Source organism: Lemur catta, chromosome 18, assembly GCF_020740605.2.
Source record: "Lemur catta isolate mLemCat1 chromosome 18, mLemCat1.pri, whole genome shotgun sequence".
NCBI lineage: Eukaryota > Metazoa > Chordata > Mammalia > Primates > Lemuridae > Lemur > Lemur catta.
In genome coordinates, this window is record NC_059145.1 from 27610109 (window position 1) to 27637802 (window position 27694).

Sequence of the window (27694 nt, forward strand, 5' to 3'; positions counted from 1 at the left end):
AGCGACAACAAAATCCAACCAATAAGAAATAAATAAAAAAGAAAGAAAATGCTGGCAAGCAATCAAGTCAGCTCCTCTCCGAACTTTGCTCTATGTTCTTTTGCCATCATTGTCTCTGAAACCAGGAAAAAAATGCACATCTTCCTCCCCCAGAATTATATAATATTAGAGTGGGAAGGAACTTCTGAGATAAATTCAGGCTGTCAAAGACTCCTTTGAAAACATAATCCTATTATTAACTTACTATTCTACACTACTGGTATCTCCCTAATAGGACATGGAAGAGTTGATATGTGTGGCCCAAAATAATGCAATAAAGTCAACCGGATCATGGATTTTAAAATTCGCTGGGCTTCAATGTTCACATCTGTAACCCAGAACAGAAATGCTTCCTTACAGGGCTGTTATGAAGATTAAAATTAAATAAAAACATTATATTTTAATTGCATTAATGGTTGTAATGATGATGATGATGGTGAAGATGGTATAATCTTCAAGTGACACAGCCTGATTTGGTCATAGCCAGTGATATTTGACCATGACTTCAGCTGAAATGACTTGATTTTTTTTTTTTCAATCTGCATTCTGACATTCTTTTGTAAATAGAATCACTCTGCTGAGGTTAAATAAATATGGACAAAACTTTGCCAACCCATTCTAAAATGTTGAGTCATGGGTTCTTTGTAAGTAGAGCTTCAAAACTATTTGGCATCTAAGTGTATATGTGGTGTGTGTGTGTGTGTGTGTGTGTGTGTGTGTGTGTGTGTATGTGTGTGTATTTCATCTGGCTGAAATACATGATTGGAAAAGAACTTGGATATTTGTGTAAAGACATGTAAAGGCAATTTGAAGTGTTGGCTGGGAAAATGAGCCACTGATATGATCAATGAATGCCTTGATCCCATTGCTATGTCACAGAAAACACTACAAGTTTCATGGGCACAGGACTGTCTTAACTACCTGTGTCTCTAGTGCCTAGCCAAATGTCTATTGTTAGTAACTTCCCTTATATGTCTCCATTGAATACAAGAAGAAAGAAAAGAGACTTCATATTTAGTGGAGACACTTAAAGGAAAAATCATTTAGATCTCAATATCTGCATGTACCTAAAGTACCTCAAAGATATAAGAAACTCATAACTCTGGCTGCCTATAAAAAAGAGAATTTAATAATAGCTTGGGGATAGGGGAGGAAGAAGTTTTTTTTTAAAATTTGTTTTTATTATTTTTTTTATGCGTATCTTTTTTTCCCTGTGTGCCCTTTTAAGTGACTGGATTTAAAAATTCTGGTATGATTTTAGAAGAGGCACATTTTACTTCATGCGACCTTTGGCAGCTACGAAAAATTTTCTGTTTAGCGGAATGATTATGATTATATTTCACACTTCTCTCCCACCAACTTTTTTTTTTTTTTTTTGCAAATGAGCAAGCGGCATTAACAGTTAGGTTCATGAAAAGAGCTGCTATTTTTTTTTCAAGCATTCCTTATGCCTTCCTAGAATTGAAGACCCATTATTCTGTCATATATCAACCCATCTGTCAGACTGCAACAGATGGTTAAAATGAAAAACTTCTAAAATACCAAGGAGGAAATTATCCTGTGCTTTACCATCCACAGCTTAAATTCAGTCTGACTTCGGAATATTCCTTTACCACTTCCCCACTTACCATACAAAGTGGAAAGTGAGAAAAAAATATTGCATTTGAATTACAAATTAGAAGCCATTCCTCAAGAAGATGACTAGTGGATTCATAGACGTTTTTACTCTGACAGATGGAAAGGAGAAGATAGACCTGGGTTCAAATCTTGCCTATGCTACTTAGCTGCATAGCCTTTGGCAATTTCTTTGACCTCGAAAGCTTTTATTTCCTTAGTTGGCATAGTAGAGAATTAATAGCTTGTCTTAGAGAGTTATTGCAAGAATTAAAAACGAATGAATAATGTCATGGGGAAAATATCTTGTACAACTAGGCATCTGATACATGATAGATATTATTAGTTTCACCATCAGTTCTCCCCTTCTACACGTTAGTCTCCTGTTTCCTTCCTACATGTTATTCCAGATGAAAGATTCTGTGTCTCTGGCAGGCAAGATTTGAACAGGTGACTAAGGACCGAAGGTAGCCAGACATCGAAAAGTGAGAAGGTGTGGATGAGGCTGGGTGTGTGTGTGTGTGTCTGTTTCTCTGTAATGTGTGGTGTGCACATAGCATAACCCCCAAAATGTTGTGGTGCTGTTGTTTGGGGTGTGTGTGTGAGGGAAATAGACATGCACATACATGCAGCTGAAATGTCACTGCATTCTAGGGACATGCATGCTTTTTGTAAACCTGAGAGTACCAAGGACTTCTGCCCAAAACCCTCCCAAAGAGAGTGATCATATGTTTCTTGGTTTTCATTTCAGTCTGGATGAAATAAATATTTGTGATTTTTTTTCCCTGTCTAGGCATAAATACTAATTGAATCATAGCTTACGTTTCATACTTTATTTGGCCAATTCTACTTATTTTTTGTCAGTTCTATCATATTTCCAATATACAACTGTTAGAATTTCACATTCACAGTTTTTTGCAGTGGGAACTTCTGTGAGTATAGGCTCCTTCTCCCCAGAGTTATTCTTTAGTAAGCGCTTCTGTGTGTGTCACGTGAAAATGGCAGGCCTGAAAGTTTTGAGAAGCGAGATGTGTTCTAGAGGAGGGCTTCCCAACTTTAAGTGCCACAGAGCTTTTGGGTATCTTGCTGCAATGCAGATTCTGGTTCTGTAGGCCCAGAAGAGAGTCTGAGAGTCCGCATTTCTAACAAGCTTCCTAGTGATACCAGTGCTGCTGGTCTAGAGACATACTTTGAGGAACAAGTTCTAGCCTGCGAGGAAACTTCCTCCATGAAAACTTGTTGGTCTACTCCACCACCCACTGCTATATGAGGCCCCACACTCAAAGAGCTTCCCCACACCATTTCGCATACATTGCCATTTGTCTCATTTTCATATAAGTAAGTCTCATGCTGCCAGTTCAGTTTTGAGATAACCCTCTTCTTACTTTCTCTCTTCTAACATCTATTGGGTAATTGCTATATATCAGGCACTGTGCTAAGTGCTTGTGTGAGTAAATCTCATTGAATTCTCAATGATAGGGTAGGCACTATTATAAGAATCAATTAACAGAAGGCGCAGAGAGGTTAAGCAAATCACCCAGGGTCAACCAGCTAGCAAGTGGTAGAACCAGGACACAAATCCATTGGGCTCTAGAGCCTGATTCTCTAAACATTAAGGATGTGCTGAGATTGTGCCTTACTGAGACTGTGTCAGATGTATTTTCATAACTTCTGCAGCATGTATTCCAGTGTTCTATCTAATCGATATAAGCAGATAGAATAAAAATCCTCTATAAAAATAAAGAAGAAATACATGTATGCTGTTTTTCTCCATTCTTTTTTTCCTAATTTGCTGCTTAATGAAACCCATGGAGCTAAATATCAGTGGATAAGGACTAACATTATCAAAGTCCAATAATAGGCACTTAGCTAAATTGCATATTATTAGAATCTGGTCATGAGTAGTTATGTTATGGGGGCATAATTTGATCTACAGTATATTAAAATCTGTTATAATGAGATATAATTATATGCCATATTGTGTCTTGTTGATGAGAGAAAGAAATTAGCTATTAAAAAAAAGTGAAGTTTCTACATAAAATATTCGTAGTCACAAAGAGGACCCTGATTCCACACAAATTTGCAGAAAGTAGCTAAAGATGAAATAACCTTGTACCAGTTTGCAGAGCTGCTCCTGTTAAGTAGTGCTCATAATATCATTCCATTTTTTGATCTTTCTCACTGTTACTAAAATGAAGCCAAATGGAAAGTGTTTTTTCAGAGCACAAAGAAAGCTACCCTGGTTCTGGAGGTAAGTATCCAACATCTTGGTTCCATATTTCATGAATTACCCTCATTCCATTTATGTACCATGGCATACGGTATTGAATCCATTGGAAAACATCTGAGAAATGAACTTTTTGCAAGTACTTTGTTTCGATGATTTTGAGAGAATGTGAAATCCAAATTATGGCACCTGTTAAAGTAATGGTGTCTAGCTTAAGTTAAAATGAAATACATACTTGCCATGACATTAACATTTTAAAGTGTGTTGGAAATATGAGAGAGTTGAATGATACACAAGTAGAGATGGGCTCTAAATTGTTTTTGTAATGAGAAAATCACCAAGAGTCAATATAAACTTTAATAAATCTTTCAAGTCTCCTGGAGTGAGTGGTGTCCTTGCTGAAGTGCCATTGTATTCTAGAGGCATGCATGCTTTTTGTAAACCTGAGAGTACCAGGGACTTCTGCCCAAAACCCTCCCAAAGAAAGCAATCATATGTTTCTTGGTTTTCATTTCAGTCTGGATAAAATAAATATTTGTGATTTTTTTACCCTAAGCATAAATATTAATTGAATCATAACTTATATTTCATGCACTTATATTTCATTGCTTTTGTGCATGCATCAAGTTGTTGGCTGTGTTTAGAACTATGTTGTATAAAAAATACATATCTTTGAACACTGGAATTGCTTCAGTTCAGAAAGAGCTCTTACTGTCAGAATCACAAGGAAGCTGAGATGGACACATATTCCTGTGCTTATGTTTCTCAATGAGATGGCAGATTGCCTGTAGGTTGGAAATGCTTTTGTTTTCTTTACCCATACCTTTCTTACATGCATGTTTTGTTTCTTTTGATAAATGCATATTTTTGTATGATCATACATCAAATGAATACACAAAGCACTCCACTATGTTACCAGTTTGGAATGGCCAAGTGTTTTTTTTTGTTTAATGTTATTTCAGTGTCACAACCCTCCCTACCTGCCCCCAGCCAGTCTTTCCCAAAGGCTTCAGAGTAATGGTTCTCAACACAGCGGTCCCCTGTGGCAATTTAGGAAGTATATCAATTTGGACCGGGGCTGGGTAAGTCTGTTTTTCTGATTTCGTATGGAGCTTTTATGACCATAGTCAGCACAGTGGTGAAAACACCCCCTGGGGAGTACTTCTTTACCATTTCCCTGACTTTTTGGTTTTCATTCTTTAGAAAGGTAGTAGAGCACAAGGGTTAATTGCTACAGTTCTGAAGTCAGTTGTGGATTTATCATCACTGATTCGTATGACTTCAGGCAAAATCCCTACACCCTGTAAGCTTCAGTTTCTCCATCTGTAAAATGGGGGAAACGACCTATCTCACAAAACTATTGTGTGCGTTAAAGGAGATCTAACATATGAAGAATTCATTATATGGTGACGTGGTAAATAATATATCTCAATTGTTAACATTGCTATTTATAGGTATAGGAACCACAGGCCAGAACTGTTTAATGAGACTGACTTGTCAAGAATGAATTCCCCAAGCAGACCACTGGTGGCAGAGGTGAAGTCTTTCTGGAAGTCTATAATGGGGAAAACCCCTAGCTTTCAGGACCAGGGACTGACTGATGGTAACTAAATCTAACTAGCTTGACACCATGTTATAATAATAAAGGCTGATGTTTGTATTAGGTTAATGCTTCCGCTTCTTGGAAGCTAAGTCACAGCTGCCCAGCTGAATTTCTTCCTTTGAGATACTTGTATCGCACCATGTGCCTGGCTTTTATTGATATTTCTTTCCACCTTATTCTGAAACTCACACTGCCATTTAACTCCCCATAGGCAGTGCCTGACTTTGGATTTGTATTGCTCTGAGCAAAGAATAGTTATTAAAGTATTTTTCTGAGTCATATTTTTGGCTGCTGCAGGGCGCTTAATTCCACGCATTTTGGCAAAGAAATGCAATCATCCTCACAGTCACTGTTGTGTTTGCAAGACCACCTGCATTGTATCAACATGCATATATTTTCTGCAAGACAAATGGGACTTTCTTAAAACTGTGAGTTCTATTCTAAAGAGGCTTTGACGAACTTTCCTCATTAAAAAAAGTAATCAAATAGAGAGCTTTCTAATATTCACCAACTTCTTTATTTCTCAATATGAAATGGTTGTGAGGAGGAGTTTCACCTTAGCCATTAGAGAGCTCCTAGCTCAAGTGGGTCATATAATATCTATTTTTAAGCATGAATGAGAAGATCTCTCAAATGAAAATTCATAATTCATTTTTAATACTTTAGAAATGAACAGTCCTCCCCCCCTCTCTTCCCCCTAATGCTGGGTAGTTCAAAACTAAGAAGAAACACAGAGTCTTCTTCCTTAAAATGACAGATAACAGGGTGGTATTTTTTTGTTTGTTGTATCTACATATGAGGAACCGACTTCTAAAACAATTTGAAATTATTTATGCATCTCAAGTGAGAACTGGGAAAATTAATCAGATAACCCAAAACAATAAAAAACAGAAACAATCAGTGAGCATCATTGATCATTCATTTTCCACCACATGTCGAGTGTGTTTCTGAACACTGGAAATATAGTAGTGGACCAAAGCCAGCAAAAATCCTGACCCTGGCAGAATTCACTTTCTCGTGGCGACAGACAATGAGGAAGGGCAGCAAGTGAAGCCTGTAGTGGTTTGGATAGTGGTAAGTATTTTGGAGAAAACATAATTCAGGGAAGGAGGACAGGCGATGGTATGTTGTGGGAAATTCTATATAAGGTGGCCAGGGAAACCTTATTTAGAGGGTGGATTAAATCTTATTTAGAGGGTGGATTTTGAGTAAAGACCTGAAGGAACTACAGGAGCCAGCAATGTGGGTACATGGGGAAGAGGCTTTCAGACAGAGGGAAGAAGTCCTGAGATGGGAGTGAGTCTAGTGAGTTTATCAGTTTAGAAACGTGAAGGCCCTAATTTATTTTCTTGAAATGGCTTGAATAGTGGTTCTTCATCTTTTGGAGACCCTTACAGGATGCGATCACAAATATACATAGAATGCCCCAAGAAAATTGGATTTGAGGGAAGGAAGAGACCAGTAATAGATTGTGGTTGCACTTTAAACAAGAGGTGACAATAGTCTGGAGTAAGGAAGTTGCAGCTGGATTCAAGAAAGAAATAATAAGAAGGTGGATTTAATGGAGTTTAGTGAGGGATTTGATTTAGGTGGGGGGAGAAGGTGTCATAGAAAACAACTAGGTTTCTGGCTGGGAAGATAGTAGTTCCATTTTCTAGGGGCCCAACTATATAATTTGCCATTCTAGGATTCTTAATAGCAGCAAACTCTCCCAGCTAAGCATGCTGGCCTGGTGGACCTGCCTTGCTGAGCTCTAGAAGTCCTAGGAATGCAGATGGGTCAGGCTCTTAGATGATTATTTCATTGAGATGCAGGTCCTGGGCTGTATTAACTCTGTTAAAATTATATACAGACAAAAAATATCACTGCATTTCTAAATTTGCTCTTTAGTTAGGGATGGTTATCAGAAACCTCTCATTTATTCATTGCAAAATCTTTTAGATGGGAGGTCTTCTGATGGTCAGTACTACCGCCTATTACATTCTTGAGAGCTGTCTTTGAGAGCCCTTTTCCTGTTTATCCTTAAAATAAGAGAGTTTTGAAGGCATAGTTTACCCTCCCACACCTCCTCTCTTTTCATATTCTCATCCACTCTTATGACCTCATCTGAATTTCAGATCCACACCCCAACTCTCTGCTGTTATCCTCACGTGGATGCCCTAAGCTCCTCCAATTTGACTTGTGTGACAATAACTCAACATCCCTCTTGGTACACTCTCTCCTTTATCTACCCATTTCAGCTTGGCAAATCTCATGCTACATGCTGAAATGCCAGGAGCCTTCTTAAGCTCTTCCTCCCTCCCCTGCCTCCCTGCCTTCCTCTGGGATAATGTAAGGTGGGGATTGCCAGCCTAGGCCCTGGGTGGGAGAGATCTGGCTTTGCTTCTGGCTCAACCATTTACCAGCCATGTTATTTACCTTGGGCCTCACTTGAAATAGGAATGAAAACACTTAGCTCACAGGATTTCTGGAAGCTTTAAATGAGATAAGGCATGTGAAGCATTTAGTTCTGTGCCTGCCATGTAGTAAGTGCTCAGGAAAGAGCTGACATTATGATTAGACTCTAGCCCTCTCTCTTTAGTCTATTGCAACTGCCTCCTAATCAGCCTCCCCTGCCTCTATTACCAGCAAATTATTTAGTTGTTAACACAAGCTTTTAAAAACACAGAATTGCTAATATCCCTCTCCTACTCAAAACTTTCAATTGCATAGGTAAGTGCCTTAGAATTTATCCTGCCTTGGGAACTTTTTTTGAGAAGAAAGAGGTCAAAGATCCTTTATAGAACGTAAATCTGTTCTCCCCAATTAGGCCCATCCTACCTTTAGTAGCCTTATCTCCTACTAAGTCCCCTACCTTCAAATATACTCACCCTCATAAGCATTCATACACCCTCATTCACACATACACACACTCATACTCATACACACTCCCTTTGGCTCTCTTCTATTTCTGCTCCATTACCCTAGTTCCTCTCTCCATATAGAAAAAGTTTCTTCCTGTATTTGCCCATAGAAGCCCAACCTTTGTTCTGATATTTGAACTCCTCTGGAGCCTTCCTTCAAATGAAAATGTTTCCAAGTTTCTCCAGTTGGAATCAATTCAATTCCTTGTTCTTTCTTTCTTTCTTCCTATGTGGCCATTTGCTTTCCTCTCATATGGCCCTTGACACAGTGAACCAACTACCCCCAAAGTCAGGCTGCTCTATAATTCCACTTTCTCTGGGCCTCTGGGCCTATGCAGTATTTGGCAAATGATAATTTCTCAATTCAACTGTTTAATTCAATTAGGAAGGTTTTAGTCTCTAAGATCAGAATGTAAACATGCAGACAGCACTTACACACTGCATTTGCCCAACCACCTGCTGCTCCCTGGTTCACAGTTTACCTTACAACTGAGTCTGAGAATTGTATTTGCATAGCCATCTGTTGCACGAATTGCCAACACTCCCAGATTTGCCCAGTTTTTGTATCACTACACCTTACATTTAGTTCTTACCAGTGAGCCTTTTTAGTGAGATTTGCTGCCTGACAGTGTAGACTGGAGATTAAAAACTGGTTCAACCAGTTTGACTAGCTAAAATAGTGGTGTCTATGGGTAGAGTGAATGTGGACATGGATTTTAAAGGGTCATGGGTTTCTGAAACCCACCCTTGTCCTGGTCAATATGTTTACCAATGATTGGGAAGAAGATTTAGGTAACACGTTTTCCATGCACAGCACACTGGGGTCTGGCTTGACATACTGTTGAATACAATAATGGTACAGTTTTAAGAAAATCAGACAGCTGCTTCTTGAAATGTGGGAAGTTGTTCCAACTGAGAATTCCCAACTTTGGGTGAGGGAAATGGCTAAGAACTTTCTAAAATTAGCACCAATTCCCTTGTCCTTTTACAAATTATCATTTGGTATGTGTTTCATGTACTCACAGAAAGCCAAATAAACTAGAATATGTTAAATACTAGTAATATTTTACTCTGAAAGTTCCACTTGATATCAAGCCCATATACAAAGTTGTGAAATCTCAAAGTCTACACAAGGATGATGATGCCTTCGATCTTGTGTCAAAGAGGATCTTTTAAAATCTAGTCTAGGAAGACATAGTATATCACAGTCTCGGCTGGGGATTTCTCTGCAGCACTAGTGTCAGAAGGGACTACAAAATAAAGGAGGTTATTCTACCAAAAGTTAAAGATAGTAACTTTACTGTTCCTAGTATTTGGTCATAATAAAACCATGACACTTTCGATCATATAGAAGTAAGCATTTATTTTCACAATGACTGCGTTAAAGATTATAAGTGATTGGATTTTACTGAACTACAGTTTAGTACAAGAGGAAAATAAAAAGTCGAAGTGAAGCCTCAGTGTCTTTCTTCCAAAGTCTAGGCTTGAGAAAGCCCTAAACCACACTCTTCTTATTGACCTCACTCTGTAGCAAGTTTCCAGGTGAGATCTTTGTCTCTGACCCTAACGAAGTCTGCTTGCTGGTGGAGGTAACTCTCTCTAGCCACCCAGAAAACATGAGGTTCAGACTTTTGATCGTGTTTCCATGGACTTTTTGATGAAATTTCCTTTGAGTAAACTGACATTTTCTCTGAGTAAAGAGTCTGTTTGAATATTATTTTCTCTGTAAAGCTTTTCTCCACAATCCCAGGTAGGGTTAACCTTGCCCTTCTGTCTCTAGTCACAGCATGGAAGAAATCCCAGCTATAGTTTGGAGCCATAAGAACCATATCTAGGGAAAGGTATTTTTATTTACAATCTCTAATTGGTTCTTAAGCAGGGAGAGCACCTTGGTGTCTGAGTAGGGGTCACAGGTGGGTATGGGGATGCAAGCTGAGAGGGTGCCACATCTTTATGATAAGGAAGAGGAATGGGGGATCATGGAGAAAAGTCTGGAAGGCTGGAAAGGCTGGTGGGGACAGGTTTGAGAAGCAGAGGAGAAAATTGCTGTTGGCAGAGGGTGGATTTGAAATGGGGCACTGGAATGAAGAACGAGTCATCTAATGAGCTTTGTTTATTTACTTTTATTAACTTTTTGCTGTGTGAGGTGCAATGTAAACTTTTCCAGCTCCCATGAAATCTTCTACATGTCTAATACCCAGTTCACACTTGTGGGGGTGGATTCCGTGAAGTGTTGGCAGCTGCTTCACAGTGCGTGCTCAGTAACGTGTGGGCTATATAGCTAGGATTGATCACGTATGTGCCTTGATTTGAGTGGGACTGGCCTGTTACAGGGATTCACTTACTGTCCTACCTTAATCATTTGAAAGTGCTCACTTTCAAACATATATCTGCTTGGATGATACATTATAAGACCATACAAAATAGCTTTTGTCTGACTGTATTTTGAAGACTAGATGCATTCTATTCTTAAATTGCCTGGTTACCTGTCTCTGCCCCTGAGATTGTGTGCTCTGTAAGGGATAAGACACCACTTTCACTCATTCATCCAACACTATGTATGGGGTTCTGGATATGTGTTAGGTGTTGGGATAACGATGAAGAATAAGAAATGGTCTCTGTGTTCAAAGATCTTATGACATGGTAGGGGAGGCTGATGGGTAACCAGTCAAGTATAAACCAAAGAGACAGGCTCACGGTAGGGCTTCTCTACCTTGGCACTGTCATTGTGGGCCAGATGATTCATTGCTGTGTTAGAGTATCCTGTGCTTCACAGGATGTTCAGTAGCATCCCTGGCCTCTCCTGTGAGATGCTGGCAGCCACTTTCTCCAGTAGTGATGATCAAAAATGTCTCCAGACATTGCCAGATTCCACCCCTCCCCTCTTCAGTCTCCTTCCCCCAGTGAGAATCACTAGTGCCCTTAAGGCTAGACCCAAGGCATCATGGCAGGAGCACCTAACCCACACTTGGTGGAGTTTTATTAATCCTTCATCCTCAACAGCTAGCTGTGCTTAATAAGTGCTTGATAAGTGAATGAAATACATAAGAATCATGCTGTCCTCCAGGATTCTTGGAATGCTCTCTAGTAAACTACAGGGAAGTTTAAGTGTGAGGCCTTAGGCTAAATTTGGGAAATGAATTTTACTCTGAGTCATTGGCCTCAACATTGTTCCCAGAAACACTCTCGGTAGCCCCAAAGGGACTTGCTCCCCAAATATCACAGGGCAGATTTTTCAGTAGTTATTTCCCTGTTAATAAGCACTGACTGTCAAACACTTTGGCAAATACCAGGTGCCTGTAAATGCTAAATAGTCATTATAAAGCCACATAAATATTTTAGATTCCATCATCCACAGCAGGGAAAGAAAAAAAGCCCAGCTTCTAGGAAGAAGAAAAATAAAAGCCCTGACATTCAACTAATGGCTTTTGCCCACGAATGGACCCACCGGTAGCTTGAAACTTAGTATGTCTTGGAAGTAAATGTTCTTTGCAAGAGATAATTAAATCTGTCTCAATTTGCTGGAGGCATCCTGTCCCCAGGTTGGTTATTGTTTTGATGTAAATGATGACAAGAAAATTCAGAGCACAACCCATATATTTCTTTCACACATCCGCTCTGTCCTGAACCAGACTGACATAGAATAATGGGGTGGCGGAGCTGACTGGCAAGATGAACCTGAACCCCACGATGGTTTTTCTTGGACATGCTGAACAGTGGTGAAGGGTTCTGTGAATAAGCTGTGTGACCTTGGGCAAGTGATAACTTCTCTGGACCTCCCTTGGTGAGACAGAGAGCATAGAAAGTAATGATTTCAAAGCTGCTCACGGCACTCATTCCGATTCATTTATCTATAGTTTTATGTCCTTAAAGATTCATGGAATTGAGGGGTTCATGGCAGTAATTTTTATTTTGGAGGTAGGATAAAATGGTACACAAAAATCAGTCTCTCGACAGTCCTGACATTTTTCCTCAATAGGCTTCTTTCTTTAGTGTGGTGAAACTTCCCAGGGCCAGAGTTCAGGAGCTGGCAGCCACGTACTGTAGAACAGAGGGGCCCGAGTTACCTGCTCTGTCTGAGCTAGTTCCTACCTCTCCCCTCACCTGGCTGGTTTTGTGTTGCCCACTATGGATGGAAATGTGACCCACCAGGTAACACCTGGGTTTCTGATTACTGAATCTTCCAGTAATTCTCTCAAATCCCTTCCTTTTCCAGAGATAAATATTCCCAGTGACTATAGAGAGACCCAATGATGTTATCTAGAAGCTGCAGTTAAGATATTTTTCCCGATGAATCTGTTGTCCCCCTAATTGCCAAGCCATAATTTCTTTGCTGACTCTCAAGGTTCATTTTATTTGCAGTTTTTTTGTTTTTTGTTTTTTTTTAGAGACAGGGCCTCACTCTGTTGCCCGGGCTAGAGTGTAGTGGCGTCATCATAGCTCACTGCAGCCTCAAACTCCTGGACTGTGCTCAAGTAAACCTCCTGCCTCAGCCTCCCAAGTAGCTAGGACTACAGGTGTGTGCCACCCTGCCTGGCTGATTTTTCTATTTTTATTTTTTTTGTAGAGAGGGGGACCTCGCTATGTTGCCCAGGCTGGTCTCAAACTCCTGGCCTCAAGCAATCTTCCTGCCTCAGCGTCCCAAAGTGCTGGGATTACAGGCATGAGCCACCGTGCTTGGCCTGCAGCACTCTCAAAACACACACAAAACCCATCAGAATGGCTGCTTTTTTTGTTTTCATGTTGCTGCTAAATTCAAGGGGCAAAACTACACACACATACATACACGCACACGCATGTAAAAACCTCCTCTCTCCTTTAATTCCTTCAGGAAGTGCCTCATTCTCAATCCTTATTAAAAATGGGAAAGCAGTCTTTGGAGGTTTCTGGGGGTCTAAGTTCATAAAGTGAATATGCATAAAAGCAGCAGAATATCAAGTTTTCATAATTACACCTTTTCATGCATACATTTCCTGGAGTGAAATCAGTTTTGACTTTGGCTGATTTAATATAGCCTTTCTAATTTAAACTCAACCCTTCATGTCTACTTAGCTGTTCAACTTTTGATGGGAAAAATGGGTTCTTATTTCTCACTTTTGCAAACCAGTAAAGATTCTGTTTTTCTAAACAAGAGCAATGAAAGGGCATTTAATTTCTGACCTCTTTCCTTAATTCAAGAGTTTTGGGAAAGGAAAGCATTTCTGTTTTGGAGAGATAAACTTTAAAATGAGAAGGCGAAGGAGGGTGGAGAGACTCAGGCTTAGGTGACGCTGTCTGCCTTAACACCTTGCTCAAAGTCAATTTGATCTTTGTTGCAAGAACAATGCTTCAGACAGGAGAGAAGACTCTGAGTAATCCCATGGCAAAAGAAGTAAAAAAGCACAGTTAGGAGTGGAATTTTGATTCTGCAGCACATAGCCTATACTTTTGGGAGTGCTCTTTTATGTTTCTCTTGGAATATACATTTGTGATTAGTGCAACCAGTATTAACCACAGTTCCTAGCACACAACAGGAACTCAACAAATGTGTGTTGAATGGATGATCATAACTCAGATCCCATCCTTGATGAAAGTCATTAACTTCATCTTTAATGCTGCCTTTGGGGAACTCTAGCTGTGTTGGAAATAGTCCTTGTCCTTCAGATATTTGATATCTTATAGGAGGGATCAGATAAAACCATATCTAACTGAAGTACAAGGCAGTAGTGTGGTTTTCACACAAAGGAAGACTTTTACACAGAGCCGTGGACGTTTACAAGAGGGAGAAATCATGTATCTTTGGGAGTAAGAATGTGAACGGTGAATAAATACTTCATGCAACACATAGCATTTGAGCTGAGTCTTTGAGGATGAGTCAAATTTTGATAGGCTGAGATGGGAGAGGGGAGGAGAACCTTCCAGGTAGCAGGTAGAGGCCCAATAATTCTGCAGAAATAGGAATTTATACAGCACGCTTAAGAAATGGTGAATAGTCCAGTTTGGCTAAAACATGGAATATGGGGTATAGTGGGAGATGGCTCTGAAAAGTAGGTGAAGGGTCATCCTTGAACGCTGCTCAGAGGAGTGTTTTTAATTCTATAAGCCAGAGATGGCCAATGGCATAAACACAGCTATCTTAGGAATGATGGATTGGAAGAATGAAAGACAGGTGAGAGAGCACTCCACATAGTCTCGATAGATATGACCTAATATGATCAATTCTTTCCTTTCCACGGCCCCACACCCACCCTGTTCCCCCATAACTGTGCCAATTCTTAGGCATGAGGGTTTCATAAAGCCCAGAATGGGCTCCCTGACAACTATGTCTTCTAATCAGGAACACTGATCCCATGTAGTTTGGTCTTGTTTTTTCTAATTCTGAATCAACTATTTACAGTATGAGTGAAAAGAAAAAAAGAAAAAAAGGGAAGAAAAGCCAAGAAAGGCTGTAGGCGATGGCTTAATTGGGGGTTTGAAAGGAGCCATCAGATTTTTGCAGAAGCTCCCCGAGGCCGACTGCAGCAGTCAGGGTTGGATAGACTCCGACGCTCTTGCTGTTCCCTGACCATCTGCTGGGTTGCCACATACAGAACTGCGGGCATTGGAGACGCCCAGGATGAAACTTATAAAGCATTCCATAATTTAAAAAAAATCACATGGGATTTCTGTATGTTTGCCTTTTTTTCTTCCGTTATTGGCTAGAGGAACTGTCAGTGGCTTTGAACTTCACTTTTTGAACCTCAGTGAGAAAGGATAGTGCCAAAGCTAAGGGCATGCAGAGCCCAGCACTGGGTCTGAGCTTGTGCTGCTGTGCAGATTTATGCCCGTCTTGGGGATTTCTCCCTGGTAATTAAAGCCTGACTCCTGAATACTTAAACAGGGCTTGAACTGAATTTTTGATGTTCCCTTAGTATCTCAAGATTCAGAGCAAAATATTTCTTTCAATAGCAGCCCCCTTAGAACAAGTTGTTTTTATTTTATTTTTCTTCTCTGGGAAGAAAATTCTCTTTGTAGGCCTTTTTGGGAGATTTCTTCAGTAGCATAAGATCTCGGGGCCTGGGTAGAGTCAAAAGTTGGGATTCAAAATTTTCACTCAGATCAGAGATCATTTGTTAGGGATGTGTTTTATATGGACTTAAAAATAGGAACTTCTGCCCTCAAAGTCAGGAAGATAATCAGCTTCTGGGTTTTTATCCTAAAGAAATGATTTAAAATGTGTGCAAAGTGCAAAGCTAATTGCTTACAGGAGAGAAAAATTCAAAGCCATGTAAAATTCAAAGTCCAACAATAAGAGATTGGTTAAATAATTCATTTTATCTCAATATAATGGAATGTTATACAGTCATTACAGAGGAAAATGATTAGAGTTAAATAACAATGAATATAAAAATACTACTAGAGGTATCTCACCTTATTTTTTCTTGGTTGATGAATAGATAAATAAACTGCTCTTAAGCATCTACTATGTGCTTAGCACCCAATCATCATGCTAGACATTTGTTATTTAATTTCTGTAATAACCTTTTGATGTTTAGGTACTTACAACATCTTTATAAAAGAGATAGAAACTATACAGGTCAAAACTATTTTATTTGCAAGTATCAGAATCCCAAATAAAATTAGTAATCACATAGGGAAGTTCAGTAGCTCACATAACTAGAATGTCTAGAATGTGTTGGCTTCAGGTATGGCGGAATTCAGGGCCTCATTTTTTTTTTTTTTTTTTTGATCAAGTCTGTGTCTCCCCCTATCTTTCATTCTCTCCTCTCAAGGATCTGCTTATCTCTGCTCAGCTTTATTCTTTAAACAGACTACCTATACATCACGGGCAATGTGGCTGCCATCAACCAGATCCACATATCCCTGGCTTAGTAACTCTAAAGAAAGAAGAAATTCACTGCATAGATAGATAAATCCAAGAGGAGACTTTCACTGCCTGGCTTGAGTCACTTGATCACCCAACTTGATGGTGTAGGGTAAGGCACCATGATTGACAGTCCAGCAGGACTATATGAGTGGCAGAGGGTTGGTTTCCCCAAAGAAGGAAGGTGGCAAGTGCTTACTATTAAATTATTTCCCCCAACATTCTGGTGCTAGCCATCCTTCCATTCAAAAATCTCTCCCTTCCATTAAACTAGTTTCTATTCTTTGTCAATGCTCACTGACTTTATAAGACTTCTTTAACCACTCAAGCCAGTAGCAAATGCTCTTTCCTATTGATTCCTACGTGATATCTCCAACACTGGTAATTAAAAAACAAACACACTTTCTTTGTGCAATGTCTCTTTGTTTTGTCTTATTGACTTGATTGCCAGCTCTAGCATGGTGAGGACTTGTGTATTTCATGCCACTGCAGCCCCAACATGTCTGGTACACAGCAAGTGTTCAATAAGCTAATAGACATTCTTGGCTTTTCTTTTTTCTACTAACAGGTGAAAATAGGGTGGAAGAACAGCACTGTGGAGAAGAGCATGTCCCTGGATCTCACTCATTGTACAACACTGTGCAAGTTGCTTAACCTCTGCAAATCTGATTCAACATCTGTAAAATGGTTATAATAGTAACTGCCTTACAGGTATTTGGAGAATTAAATAATTTCTCTTTTATTTAATTCCTGACCTTTGGAAAGTGCTCAAGATAAATGGCAGCTCAAACAATGGCATGTAACCTCACTTTTCCCTAGCCTCAACTGCAATTTTCCTGAGTTCTTTTACCACTGTAATAATTTTACTTTTAGTTTTTGGCTTTTCAATTTTTAGATTGTTAATAATCTACATACTTTTCTGCCCATAGGTGTGGCTAGTCAGTTGGCTAGCAGACCAATAGGCCGCAAATAAAAACTCATTGCAATTCAGGCTTAGCTGTCTATTTCTTGAGACAACACATAAAAAGATTAGATGTTTCTTAGACATTTCAAAACAACATGGAGGAGGATTCAAAGTTGCAGGTCTCAGCTAGGTGGTAGGTGGAATGGAAGGAAGATCACACCTTGGCCAAGCACTCAGGTGGTTTCAATAATCACAGCCCTCATGAGGGATCCAAGCCAAGTTTACCTAAAGTGACTTCCTATGTGTTCCCAGGGCCAATTTTGAAGCACTTCCTTGCATGAATCTGTACCTTTGATTAGGATCCTGCTAATAAGCAATGGAAATGAAGATAGCCAGCTGGGAGCAAGGGCTAAGAGGGCTGCAAGAAATGCAAACTCTGGATTTTGTGCCAATTATCTGAATATCAAATGAGCTGTGGATGTTACAGCAAGACATTCCTAAACTGCTGAGAGCCCCAGTGAAGCTAAAGCTGTGTGTGTGTGTGTGTGCACGCTTATTCTGGATTCAAAGGAATAAATTTAGCGAATAGTAAGGATATTTTGCCATCTTAGGGGGGTAGGGTGGGGAAGATCTCACCACTTTAAAAAGATGATGGAGGAGGGTGAAAGTCTGAGACTATTTCCCGGCTGGATGCCCCAATCAAATTTTCCAAGTTTCTTCCTGTTACGCTATTGTGTTCTTCACACTCTTCTGCTATTTTCAGAGTTGCTAGCTGGTTAGGGATTTAAACTCCTGTTCTCTGGAGCCTGGTTGGTTTAAAGGAGTTGTACTCTTTCCTCTCTTTGCCTAAAGCATGAGCTCTCAGTGCCGGGGTGGCAATGGCATGGCCAGAGAAAGAGGAACAGAGCTATGGGGGACAGAGTGAAGCTCTGTAGAAGGGCTTATTGCATTTGTCAGTAATGACAGCTTGTGCTGAGTTTGGAGACTCAAAGAATACAAAATAATAAAAAAGATCGTTTGATGTTAACAGTGCAATAAGAAGCCTTTCAAAGCATTTCTGAAGATGAGAAAGTCAATAGATTTGGACTCATCCACTTGTCTTTCAGCCAATCAGTCCATTGAGACTTAGTAAACACCAGCTACAGAGAAAGCACAGTATGGACACCATGGTAGATAATGATAAGGCTGATGAAAATAATGGTTTGCCTTAATGAGCACCTGCTGGGTGCCTGGTGTTGTTACAATGGCTTTATGAATTTTCAATAATTTATTTAATCTGACAAACAACTTTATAAGTTAGGAACCATTGTTAGTTTCATTTCACAGGTAAAGAAATGGAAGCAACAGAAAGGTTCCATAACCGTGTGTCCAAAGTCACACAGATGGTAGATGGTGGTACTGAGATTTGGGGCCAGGCAATCTGGGTCCAGAGCCTGAATTCCTATCCCCCACTGTCTCCCATTGACAGATTTTGCCCTCAAGGGGAATAGGGATAAAGCAGGTAGCTTGAGGACAGGAGTTGGGTTTTATTTGGCTTTGTGTCCTTAGTGCCTGGCACAAGGCCTGGGACCCGTGGGGCATAAACAGCCATGATCATTACTCTTGAATCCAAGAAAGAACTTTGTCTTGTTATCCAAAAGGAAACAGCACATGAACTTTTGTTTGATTGAAAAAACAGAAAGTAAAAATCAACAGTATCTGAGGGTACTATAAGAAAAACCAATATAAGACAAATCATCAAAAAAAATTTATGGATAGCTATTCATTAAATAGGAAAATATTTTGCCCCCTTTCTTCACACCTCTCTACCATTTTGAAAGTCTTGCCAAGACTAATTGTGGCAGCCCTGACATTAAACTCGTGCCCAGGTTGCTTGCAAATAATCAATTGGCTCAAATTCCGCAGTTAGATATGGAGTCGGGAGCAGTATCAAAGCTCCTGAAGTCTTCTGGGAAAACACAAGAGTTCTTTGATGATAACATCTAAAACTAGTCAAGGAATTTGAGTTGGCATTATTTCCCTCTCTAGGATGCCAGCTAGATCAGAAGGCAGAGCTTTGGAGAAAGATACTGCAAAGCTGATATGTCTGGATTGGAGGGAAGAGTGTGTGTGTGTTGGGGGTAGCTAAGAGAAGGGACACAAGAGGGCACCAGGGCAGTGAAGGGCTAGCAGTGAGGTTCGTGGAGCAAGAGAACTAAACACAGTGAAAGGTAGAGAGTTACCTATTAAGCGGAATTATTCAGAGAAAAATGAAGCAACTTTTGAGCTGAAGTCAAATAGAACTGAATTGCCTCTGGGGCAACTAACTTAGGGAAAGGCTCTTAAACTTCCTCAGCCTCAGTCTCTGCATTCCAGTAACAGGAATTAAAATATCAAACTCAAAAGATTATCTTAAGGATTTAAAAGGAAGACATGTGAAAAGCTCCTGGTGCAGTGCCTGGCATACAGTAGGTGCTCAATAGCTTCTGGTTGTTGCTGTAAATCAGAGTTTGTCAACCTCAACACTATTGGCATTTTGAGCCAGATAATTTTTTGTTGTGATGGGCTGCCCTGCTCACTGTAGGATATTTAGCAACACCCCTGGCCTCTGCCCCTTAGATAGCAGTATCACCCTAATAGAGACAATAAAAAATGTCTCCAGACATTGCCAAATGTCCCTGAGGAGGGGATGTATGTTAGCCCCTTTGTGCTGTTATAACACAATACCTGAGACTGAGTAATTTATAAAGAACAGAAATTAATTTTCTCACAGTTCTAGAGGCTGGGAAGTCCAAGATCAAGGCACCAGCAAATTCAGTTATCCGGCGAGGGCTTCCAAGATGGTGTGTTGTTGCGGTATCTTCTGGAAGGGAGGAATGCTGTGTCCTCACTTGGTGCAAAGGAGCAGAACACTGCATGAAGCCTCTTTTATAAGGGCCCTGATCCCATTCATGAGGGAGAAGCCCTCATGGCCTATAAACCTCTTACATGTCCCACCTTTTAATACTATCACATTGACAACACCTGAATTTTGGGGGGCCAGGGGCGGAATGCTATGATTTGAATTTGTCTCCCTCCCCAAATTCATGTGTTGCCAATGTGATAGTATTAAGAAGTGGGACTTTTAAGAAATGATTAGGCCATGAGAGCTCCTCCCTTGGGAATGTGATAAAGGCCCTATAAAAGAGGCTTCATGCAGTGTTCTGCTCTCTTGCCCTTCCTCCTTCCACCCCGTGAGGACACAGCAACTAGGCACCATCTTGGAAGCAGAGAGCAGCCCTCACTGGACAACTGAACCTACTGGTGCCTTGATCTTGGGTCTCCCAGCCTCCAGAACTGTGAGAAAATTAATTTCTGTTCTTTAAAAATTGCCCAGTCTCAGGTATGTTATTGTAGTAGCATAAATGGACTAAGATGGGGTGAGGGCGGAGGCGTCAGGGGCAAAATCACCCCTTCCCTCCTCCCCACGAGTGGAGAACCACTGCTCTATGTGGGAAAGGGAGTCCATTTCCCCTGGGTATGCTGGGCCATGGCGTTGACACATTTCACATTTCATTTTATTTTAAATGAAAAAAGGAAAGACATTTGGGGCATTGCCAAGTTTCCGCTAGGTCCTGATTTTCTAACTGAATGATGAGTTCCCTGGAATGAGAGGAAATCCGACAAAAATGGATAAGTTTGGGACAGACATTTTCCACTGGCCCTCTGAAGGCACTGACTCCAACAAAGGACGAGAAGAGCTGTGGGCCCTGGAATAATCACTTGAATTTTTTAAGCAGTTCACTGCCTTTATTAAAACTATTGGGCTACAGTGCATCTCTTTGTTTAACTAGCTAATTGGAGAAATGTACCAAATACAGTGGGAATTAACCTTCATTTAAATTGTAATTAGGAATTTGCTAATCATAAAAAAGCTGAAAAAGAGCTGAGGATGTAAAATCTGATAAAATAGCTAGCTGGTGTACGGGAAAACTGTAAATGCATTAATTTATTTGCCTTGATCTGTGGTGCCAATTCTGGGAAATGTATTTGTTCGTGCAAAACTTATAGTGGTTTAGATTCAGAGTTCATTTAAGGTTAAGTTTATACCCTTTGGTATTGTCAACATTTCTTGTTTCAAAGAGTGAGGAGGTAGAACACACACACACACACACACACACACACACACACCCACCCCACAAGCCAGAGTGTTGCATTCTGACATGTGCCTGTGACTAACAATATTCATACTTTGGAAGCTTCAAATGATGTTATTTTTAGCATCAAATACACTGTACTTGGGGCAGAACTTCCAAAACATAAAAAATAAATAAAAAGTCCTCCATTTATCCTACTCATTAACCTCCAGATGCTCTGTAGTAGTATTTACAATTCCACACCATTGGAGTTAGGGGAGAAAATGTCTTTGCTCCTAGGTGGAGTTACCCTTCCTTCTCTAGGTTTCCAAAGCCCATCTACATACCTCCAGCAGGCAATTTGCAGTAGAGTTATAATGATTCAATAAATTTTCCTTTGCAGACCGAATGCTTTTAATTCACCCATATATACATGTTGCTTGGCTCATTGAAGATACTTATTATCTATTAAAATGAAATATATTTAGATGTAAAATGGAATTGACATAAGAGAGAGGAGAAAGTGGAAAGAAGACAGAAGATAAAAAGAGGGGAGGAGAGTATAGCTCAGAGACTGCAAAATTTGATTTCCATCTCTGGTTATACCCAAATAAAGGTGTAGCTGATAGTTAAGAAATAGCATTTGACTCTGTGAGCATCTTGCTCCATACCCGCCCCCTGCTTTCCTCCCTTCCTTCCTCTAGCATGGGAGAAAGGGAGTTTGAGTAACACAACCCCTTTCTTTTCCATCTTAAGATGGATATAGAGATTCTCCCTAATTCCTCCAGTAGTTACTTTAAGCCAAACCTCTTGCAATATTCACTGAACATGGGATGGTGTTTATTATACACTCATTCTTAGAGCGTTCTGTCAGCCTTGCAAGGTAAGTTACATTTTAAAACCTACTTTACATTAATGTGAAAAAAACCTAAAGCCTCACTGTTTGACCTGAGATCTGAAAATGGCTCAGAACATCCTGTCACAGAAATCTAGGCAGGAGATTGGCTTTAAATCCATACTCTAAGGAACATGACAAAACGATATAACCCAATGTGACATTTCAATTCTGCAATCATGCACCATTCAGGTGGCCATTTCTGCTTTCGGAGAACTGATATTTATTCTTCTGTACAAAAAGGCACTTACTGTAGTGGCATACAGTAGCTGGCTGATTTCTTTGGCCCAGTTTTCTCACTATTATGTCATTCAGCATCATTAACAATTATGTCACTTCTAAAGACATTCAGATTCTCATTTTTTCCTTAAAGGTAGGTAATCTTGTTACACACATTCAGTAGAAAAAAATTTTTTTAAAAAATAGCCATTGATAAACTTGGCCCCAGTCTGCTTGAAACTGCTCACAACTGCTTGTGAACATACAAGAATCAGTCCAGGTAATCTCTGATTTATAATACACGTTGATCCTGGCCATCTTTAAAGCTTGCTTTCCCTCATTGGTTCTTCCATGTGCAAGAGAGATAAATGGCACTGCAAGCAGAACCCTCCAATTATTCTAGCACCATGATACTTGGCAATCATTCCATAATTCCAAATGGATTCTGGAGGCAAATAAAAGCCCTCTGTGACAGTCAAATGACCAGAAGAGCCTGGGGGTTACTGGGAGTGGTTTAAATATTTTCAGAGTAACACAATATAGGAGCTGTCCATGGAGATAAACCAATCTGTCTTATGTACCTCCACCCCGCTAACTTCCGTAGCATATTATCTACCAGGATCTTGGGGCCTCTTACATGGTGGTTATGAATTTGGGCTCTGGATTTGGATCCAAACTCTATACTCTCTGCCTTAGTGATGTGACCTGGGATAGTTGATAACTTCTCCAAGCTTTCGTTTCATCATCTATAAACGTTAATGATAATATAAACTAGGGTTGTTGTGAGTATTAAATAAGCTCAACACATGGTAAAAACCCAATCAATACCAGCTAATGTTATTGTTATTATCATCACCGTTATCTTCATTGTCACTTCCCTACACATTGATCTTATCTGTGAGTAATGTATGATGTCATGTCCTAGGAGACCATAAATTAGGATGGGAATTTGTTAATTTTTGCATGTGAACTAGGCTTGAAGGATACCTGGCTTCTTGAAACTGCTTGAATTAGCTCATGTCTGCATAATACAGTAACTTCGTTGTTTCAGATTAAAAGTTTGACTTGGAAGAATCTCAAATTACAGAATTAAATCAATAAAGTGTGTGTTTGGTTAAAAACAAAACAACAACAACAAAGAATAGATGACAACCAAAACAAAATTACCCAAGTAATGATCAGTAGCCATCTTTCTGAATAAGTAGCATTGAGTATTTGAAAGTTTTCCTAAATATGAACTACTCTCTTGAGATCTTGCTCATACCGTGAATTTGCTTAAACCTGCTCTTCACAAATGGTAAAATAGCACAGCCTCACTTCCCCAATCACAGCCTCAGTGTGGCAGGATTTGAATGGATAAGCTTTGCCATTTGCAGCTGCGATGACATCCTACTGATCTACATGCAGTGTGATTTTGTGACTCCTATGACTCAGGCCCATTTTTAAATTAACTTTTTTCTGCTAAGTAATGAGCACTTAAGTTTTTTAATATCACAGAAGTTTCATCTAGGAGCCTTTCCTTTTTTATTACTAGAATTATCTCTCTCCCTGCTCCCTGTCCCAACCCCCAACGATGTAATAAAACGAAACCTATCCACTGTATTACACAATTCAGGATTTCATTATGTCCTGCTTGAAGGGAAAGACTACACAGAGATGAAGTGGCACACCTTTACAGGATGATTTCATGTGAGTAGAATGTTGTTTTATATAATCAAATAGATTTTTTCCCCCACTTTATGGGCAAGCTAGCTGCATCAATTTCTTCTGTCTGGAAGTCAGGATTTTCTTTGGACTTTAGAATTTTAGAATGTCTACATGTACCTAGGAATTTATGTATGCATGTTGGTTTTATGGTATTTGCATAGCAATCTCTTTTGTGTACCTACCTGTATGTCATGGGAGGGATGAGCCAAAGTTAGTTGACTCTATTAAAGATATTTTAAAACCATTAAGACTATTAGTTCCAATTTGAGATGAAAAAAAGGATATCTTCATGAAGGTTTAAATTCTGCTTCATTGCTCTTCTTTTTCTATGTTAACGTTTTAAAGTGCTACAAATCTGAACCTTTTCTAGTCCTTTCAAACTTAACAAAATTCTAAAAACAGGAATTTCTCCCAGTTACCCTTCACAATTTGTTTATTTTAAGGCTCAGGTCTCCATAATATACAGATTAGAAGAAAGATTTGAAAAATTAATTTTATTCCCATACTCCCTAAATGAATTTTAAAAACTTATGTTCCTACTTGCATAATATTGACATCTAATTTTGTTTTTATTAAAATTGTAAATAGTTGCAAAGAATGTAATATCTGGCATATTTTAAGTATTGATATTTAAAGCTATAACTATTATATTAATTTTAAATGTATACAGTGGAATAGTTACTTGATATTCTTTATCATTCATTAAAAATTTAATTAACAAGTCTTCTTTAGTTGGAAATTTTAAATCTTCCTTTTGTTCTCTTTTTTTTTCTTTTTTGAGACAGAGTCTCACTCTGTTGCCCGGGCTAGAGTGCCGTGGTGTCAGCCTAGCTCACAGCAACCTCAACCTCCTGGGCTCAAGCAATCCTCCTGCCTCAGCCTCCTGAGTAGCTGGGACTACAGGCATGCGCCACTATGCCCAGCTAATTTTTTCTATATATATTTTTAGTTGTCCAGATATTTTCTTTCTATTTTTAGTAGAGATGGGGTCTTGTTTTTGCTCAGGCTGGTCTCGAACTCCTGAGCTCAAACAATTCACCTGCCTCAGCCTCTCAGAGTGCTAGGATTACAGGTGTGAGCCACCGTGCCTGGCCTCCTTTTGTTCTCTTTGAACTTGTATTTTCATTATACTTTCCTCACAGAATTATAGTCTAATGTAAAATATTTTGGGGAAAAAGCAACTTATTGATTACATTATTATATTTCTTAGCAATAAAAATATGTACACAGATTTAAATTACATTTAATTACTTGTGACTGTAAGGCTTTATGTGTTAAATTTCTTCTGGGTTGAGTGTTCATTACAAGTATTTTTAATATACAATTGTCCAAAACAACAACATAAATATATTATACATTTAATAAGTAATGATTACATTTAAAAAGTAAAAATGTTATTGAAAATTTATGATTCTTGGATGGGCTGTTTTAGTTCATTTTGTGTTTCTGTGACAGAATATGTGAGACTGAGTAATTTGTAAAGGAAAGAGGTTATTTAGCTCCTGGTTCTGCAGGAGGAGAAGTTCGAGATTCGGTGGCCTTATCTGGCACTTGTCGTGAGGGCCTCGTGCTGTGTCAAGTCACGGTGGAGAAATGGAAGAAGAAATGGGCATGTGGGGAAAGAGACAGGGGACAAAGGATACTGACCCACTTTATACCAAACCACTCTCCCAGGAACTAATCCAGTCTCTTAAAAAAGACATTAATCCATCTTAATGATCTCATCACCTCTTTCAGTCACTGCCTGCTAATACTGCCACACTGGGGACAAAGCCTCAACATGACCTTTGGTGGTGACAAACCATATTCAGACCACAGCTCTCTTGCTCTGTCTCTATTTTTAATATGCTTTTGATAAATTTTAATTATTTATAAAATGGGACATGATTCAGCATTAATTTTATTTCCATTCTTCATATTATAGATGTAAATGCTGAGAAATCTTGCTTGCATAAATGAGTAGATGGGAATAGATGGACTTGTATTATAGCAATGTCATGAATTTATTTCTTTCTGAGTTCCATGTCTGAGACCACATAGTAATCCTTCATGAAAAATTATTTTTAATGCTATATCAACTGATGAATGAGTAGATTAGGACTTTTAATTTTATTGGAAGCAAAAAATTGGAAACCTCCTTATATCTGAAAAGGTACATTACCCCGGCATTAGAATCACTCACTTTTGTCAACACCAATATGTCAAATGGTCCTTTTTTTTAGTGCCTCAAATGTTTTGTATTCTATAAATGCACTATGTGGTAAGATTTGGGTTGGTGAAGAAGGATGCATTTCTTTTGTAAAATGGGAGTAGATGATTAAGAAAGAAGACAGCAAACTATTTTATCATGCAAGGGATTTTCAGGAAGATAGATTTTAGGCAAATGTGCATGTGAAGGCTGAAAAATTTAAAGTTTATTTTCTTAAAATTACCCACACCCAGGTACCCCTCTGAGAGTTTTTATGTCCCGCTAGGTCTATGTGTGCCCACGTTTGGAAAAGTTGGGCTATATTGATTTCACCCATATGAGTCCCAGGACATTTTCAAACTTAACAGTTCTATGCCCATTCTATCACATACTAAGGGAATCATACATTTCAAATAAGCATAAGTCACACTTTCTAAATAACCAGTGAGAAAAATGGTTGACTAACTCCATAATGCTGGAATTGTAAATAAATCTGCAGCAAGCCTCACTACTCTCTCCTTGATCTTGTGAGATTTCCAGCCATTTATTTCAGAGATGTTTCTTGCTAGTCCTATGATACTTGCCCAGCCCAGAAGCACAAGAGATTGACAGCCATCATGTGTTTGTTGTCTATCCAAGAGATTTGGATTAAAAAGAATGTGATTTCCTTTCAAATACCTACCCTGAAGGCTCAGATAACTTCAAGTCCTTCAAGCATTAGAAAAAGAAATTAGAAGGGACACAGAAAGTTATTTCAAGAAGAAAGTCACTTACAATGAGTGGGCCTCTGTTGTTTTCCCGGTACTTGTTCTGGAAGAAGATGTAAACGACAGTGGCGGCCAACGAGTAGAGGAAGGCGAAGACAGCAACAGTGACGAAGAACTCTGCCGAGGACGAGGAGTCACCAATCAATGCCAGCTTCTGTCGTTCCTTCCCCTCGCAGGTAGGCACCTCAAACGTCACCTGGTGCAACCTAAATCGCCAGATTTAAGGAGACATTCTTTAAATGCCATGGAGACACAAATAGATGGCTTGTGTCTACATTTTCCAAAGCAAAATGAGATGTGCCTTGGAAGTTTTATGACATGCCTATGTGACAAATTCATTAAGGAATTTACAGAGATTATAGCTAGAAACATGGAAATAAATATTGCCGTGAAACATCATTTAGCTGGTTATCATAGTAGCTAGTCACCCTGCGGGGGTGGGGGGCGCAGGAAGGGAACCTGAAGTGATGACAGATTAGACTACGACATCCCCCTGCTTAAATTCTCCTGTGCTTTTTAACACAGCCCACAAGGCCTTGTATCACGACTCCCTAGCTGTGTGTTCAGCCTCTTTCCCTTCTACTCCGTTTTCCATCATCCTGTTCCAGCCACATTGGCCTGCTGTTTCTCAGTTACACCAAGCACAGTACTGTCTTAGGGTCTTGTCATTGACTGTTCCCTTTTCCTAAAT

The 27694-nt window shown here is 39.4% G+C and overlaps 1 protein-coding gene across 2 annotated transcripts in view; it reads right to left on the reverse strand.

Moving 5' to 3' along the window:
• SYNPR (synaptoporin) overlaps positions 1–27694 on the reverse strand; it is a 298151-nt gene that overhangs the window by 28819 nt on the left and 241638 nt on the right. For both annotated transcript variants that reach the window (XM_045530709.1, XM_045530710.1), the window contains one exon: positions 27011–27209. In XM_045530709.1, coding sequence (XP_045386665.1) covers positions 27011–27209 — 199 coding nt within the window. The remainder of the gene's footprint in view (positions 1–27010; positions 27210–27694) is intronic.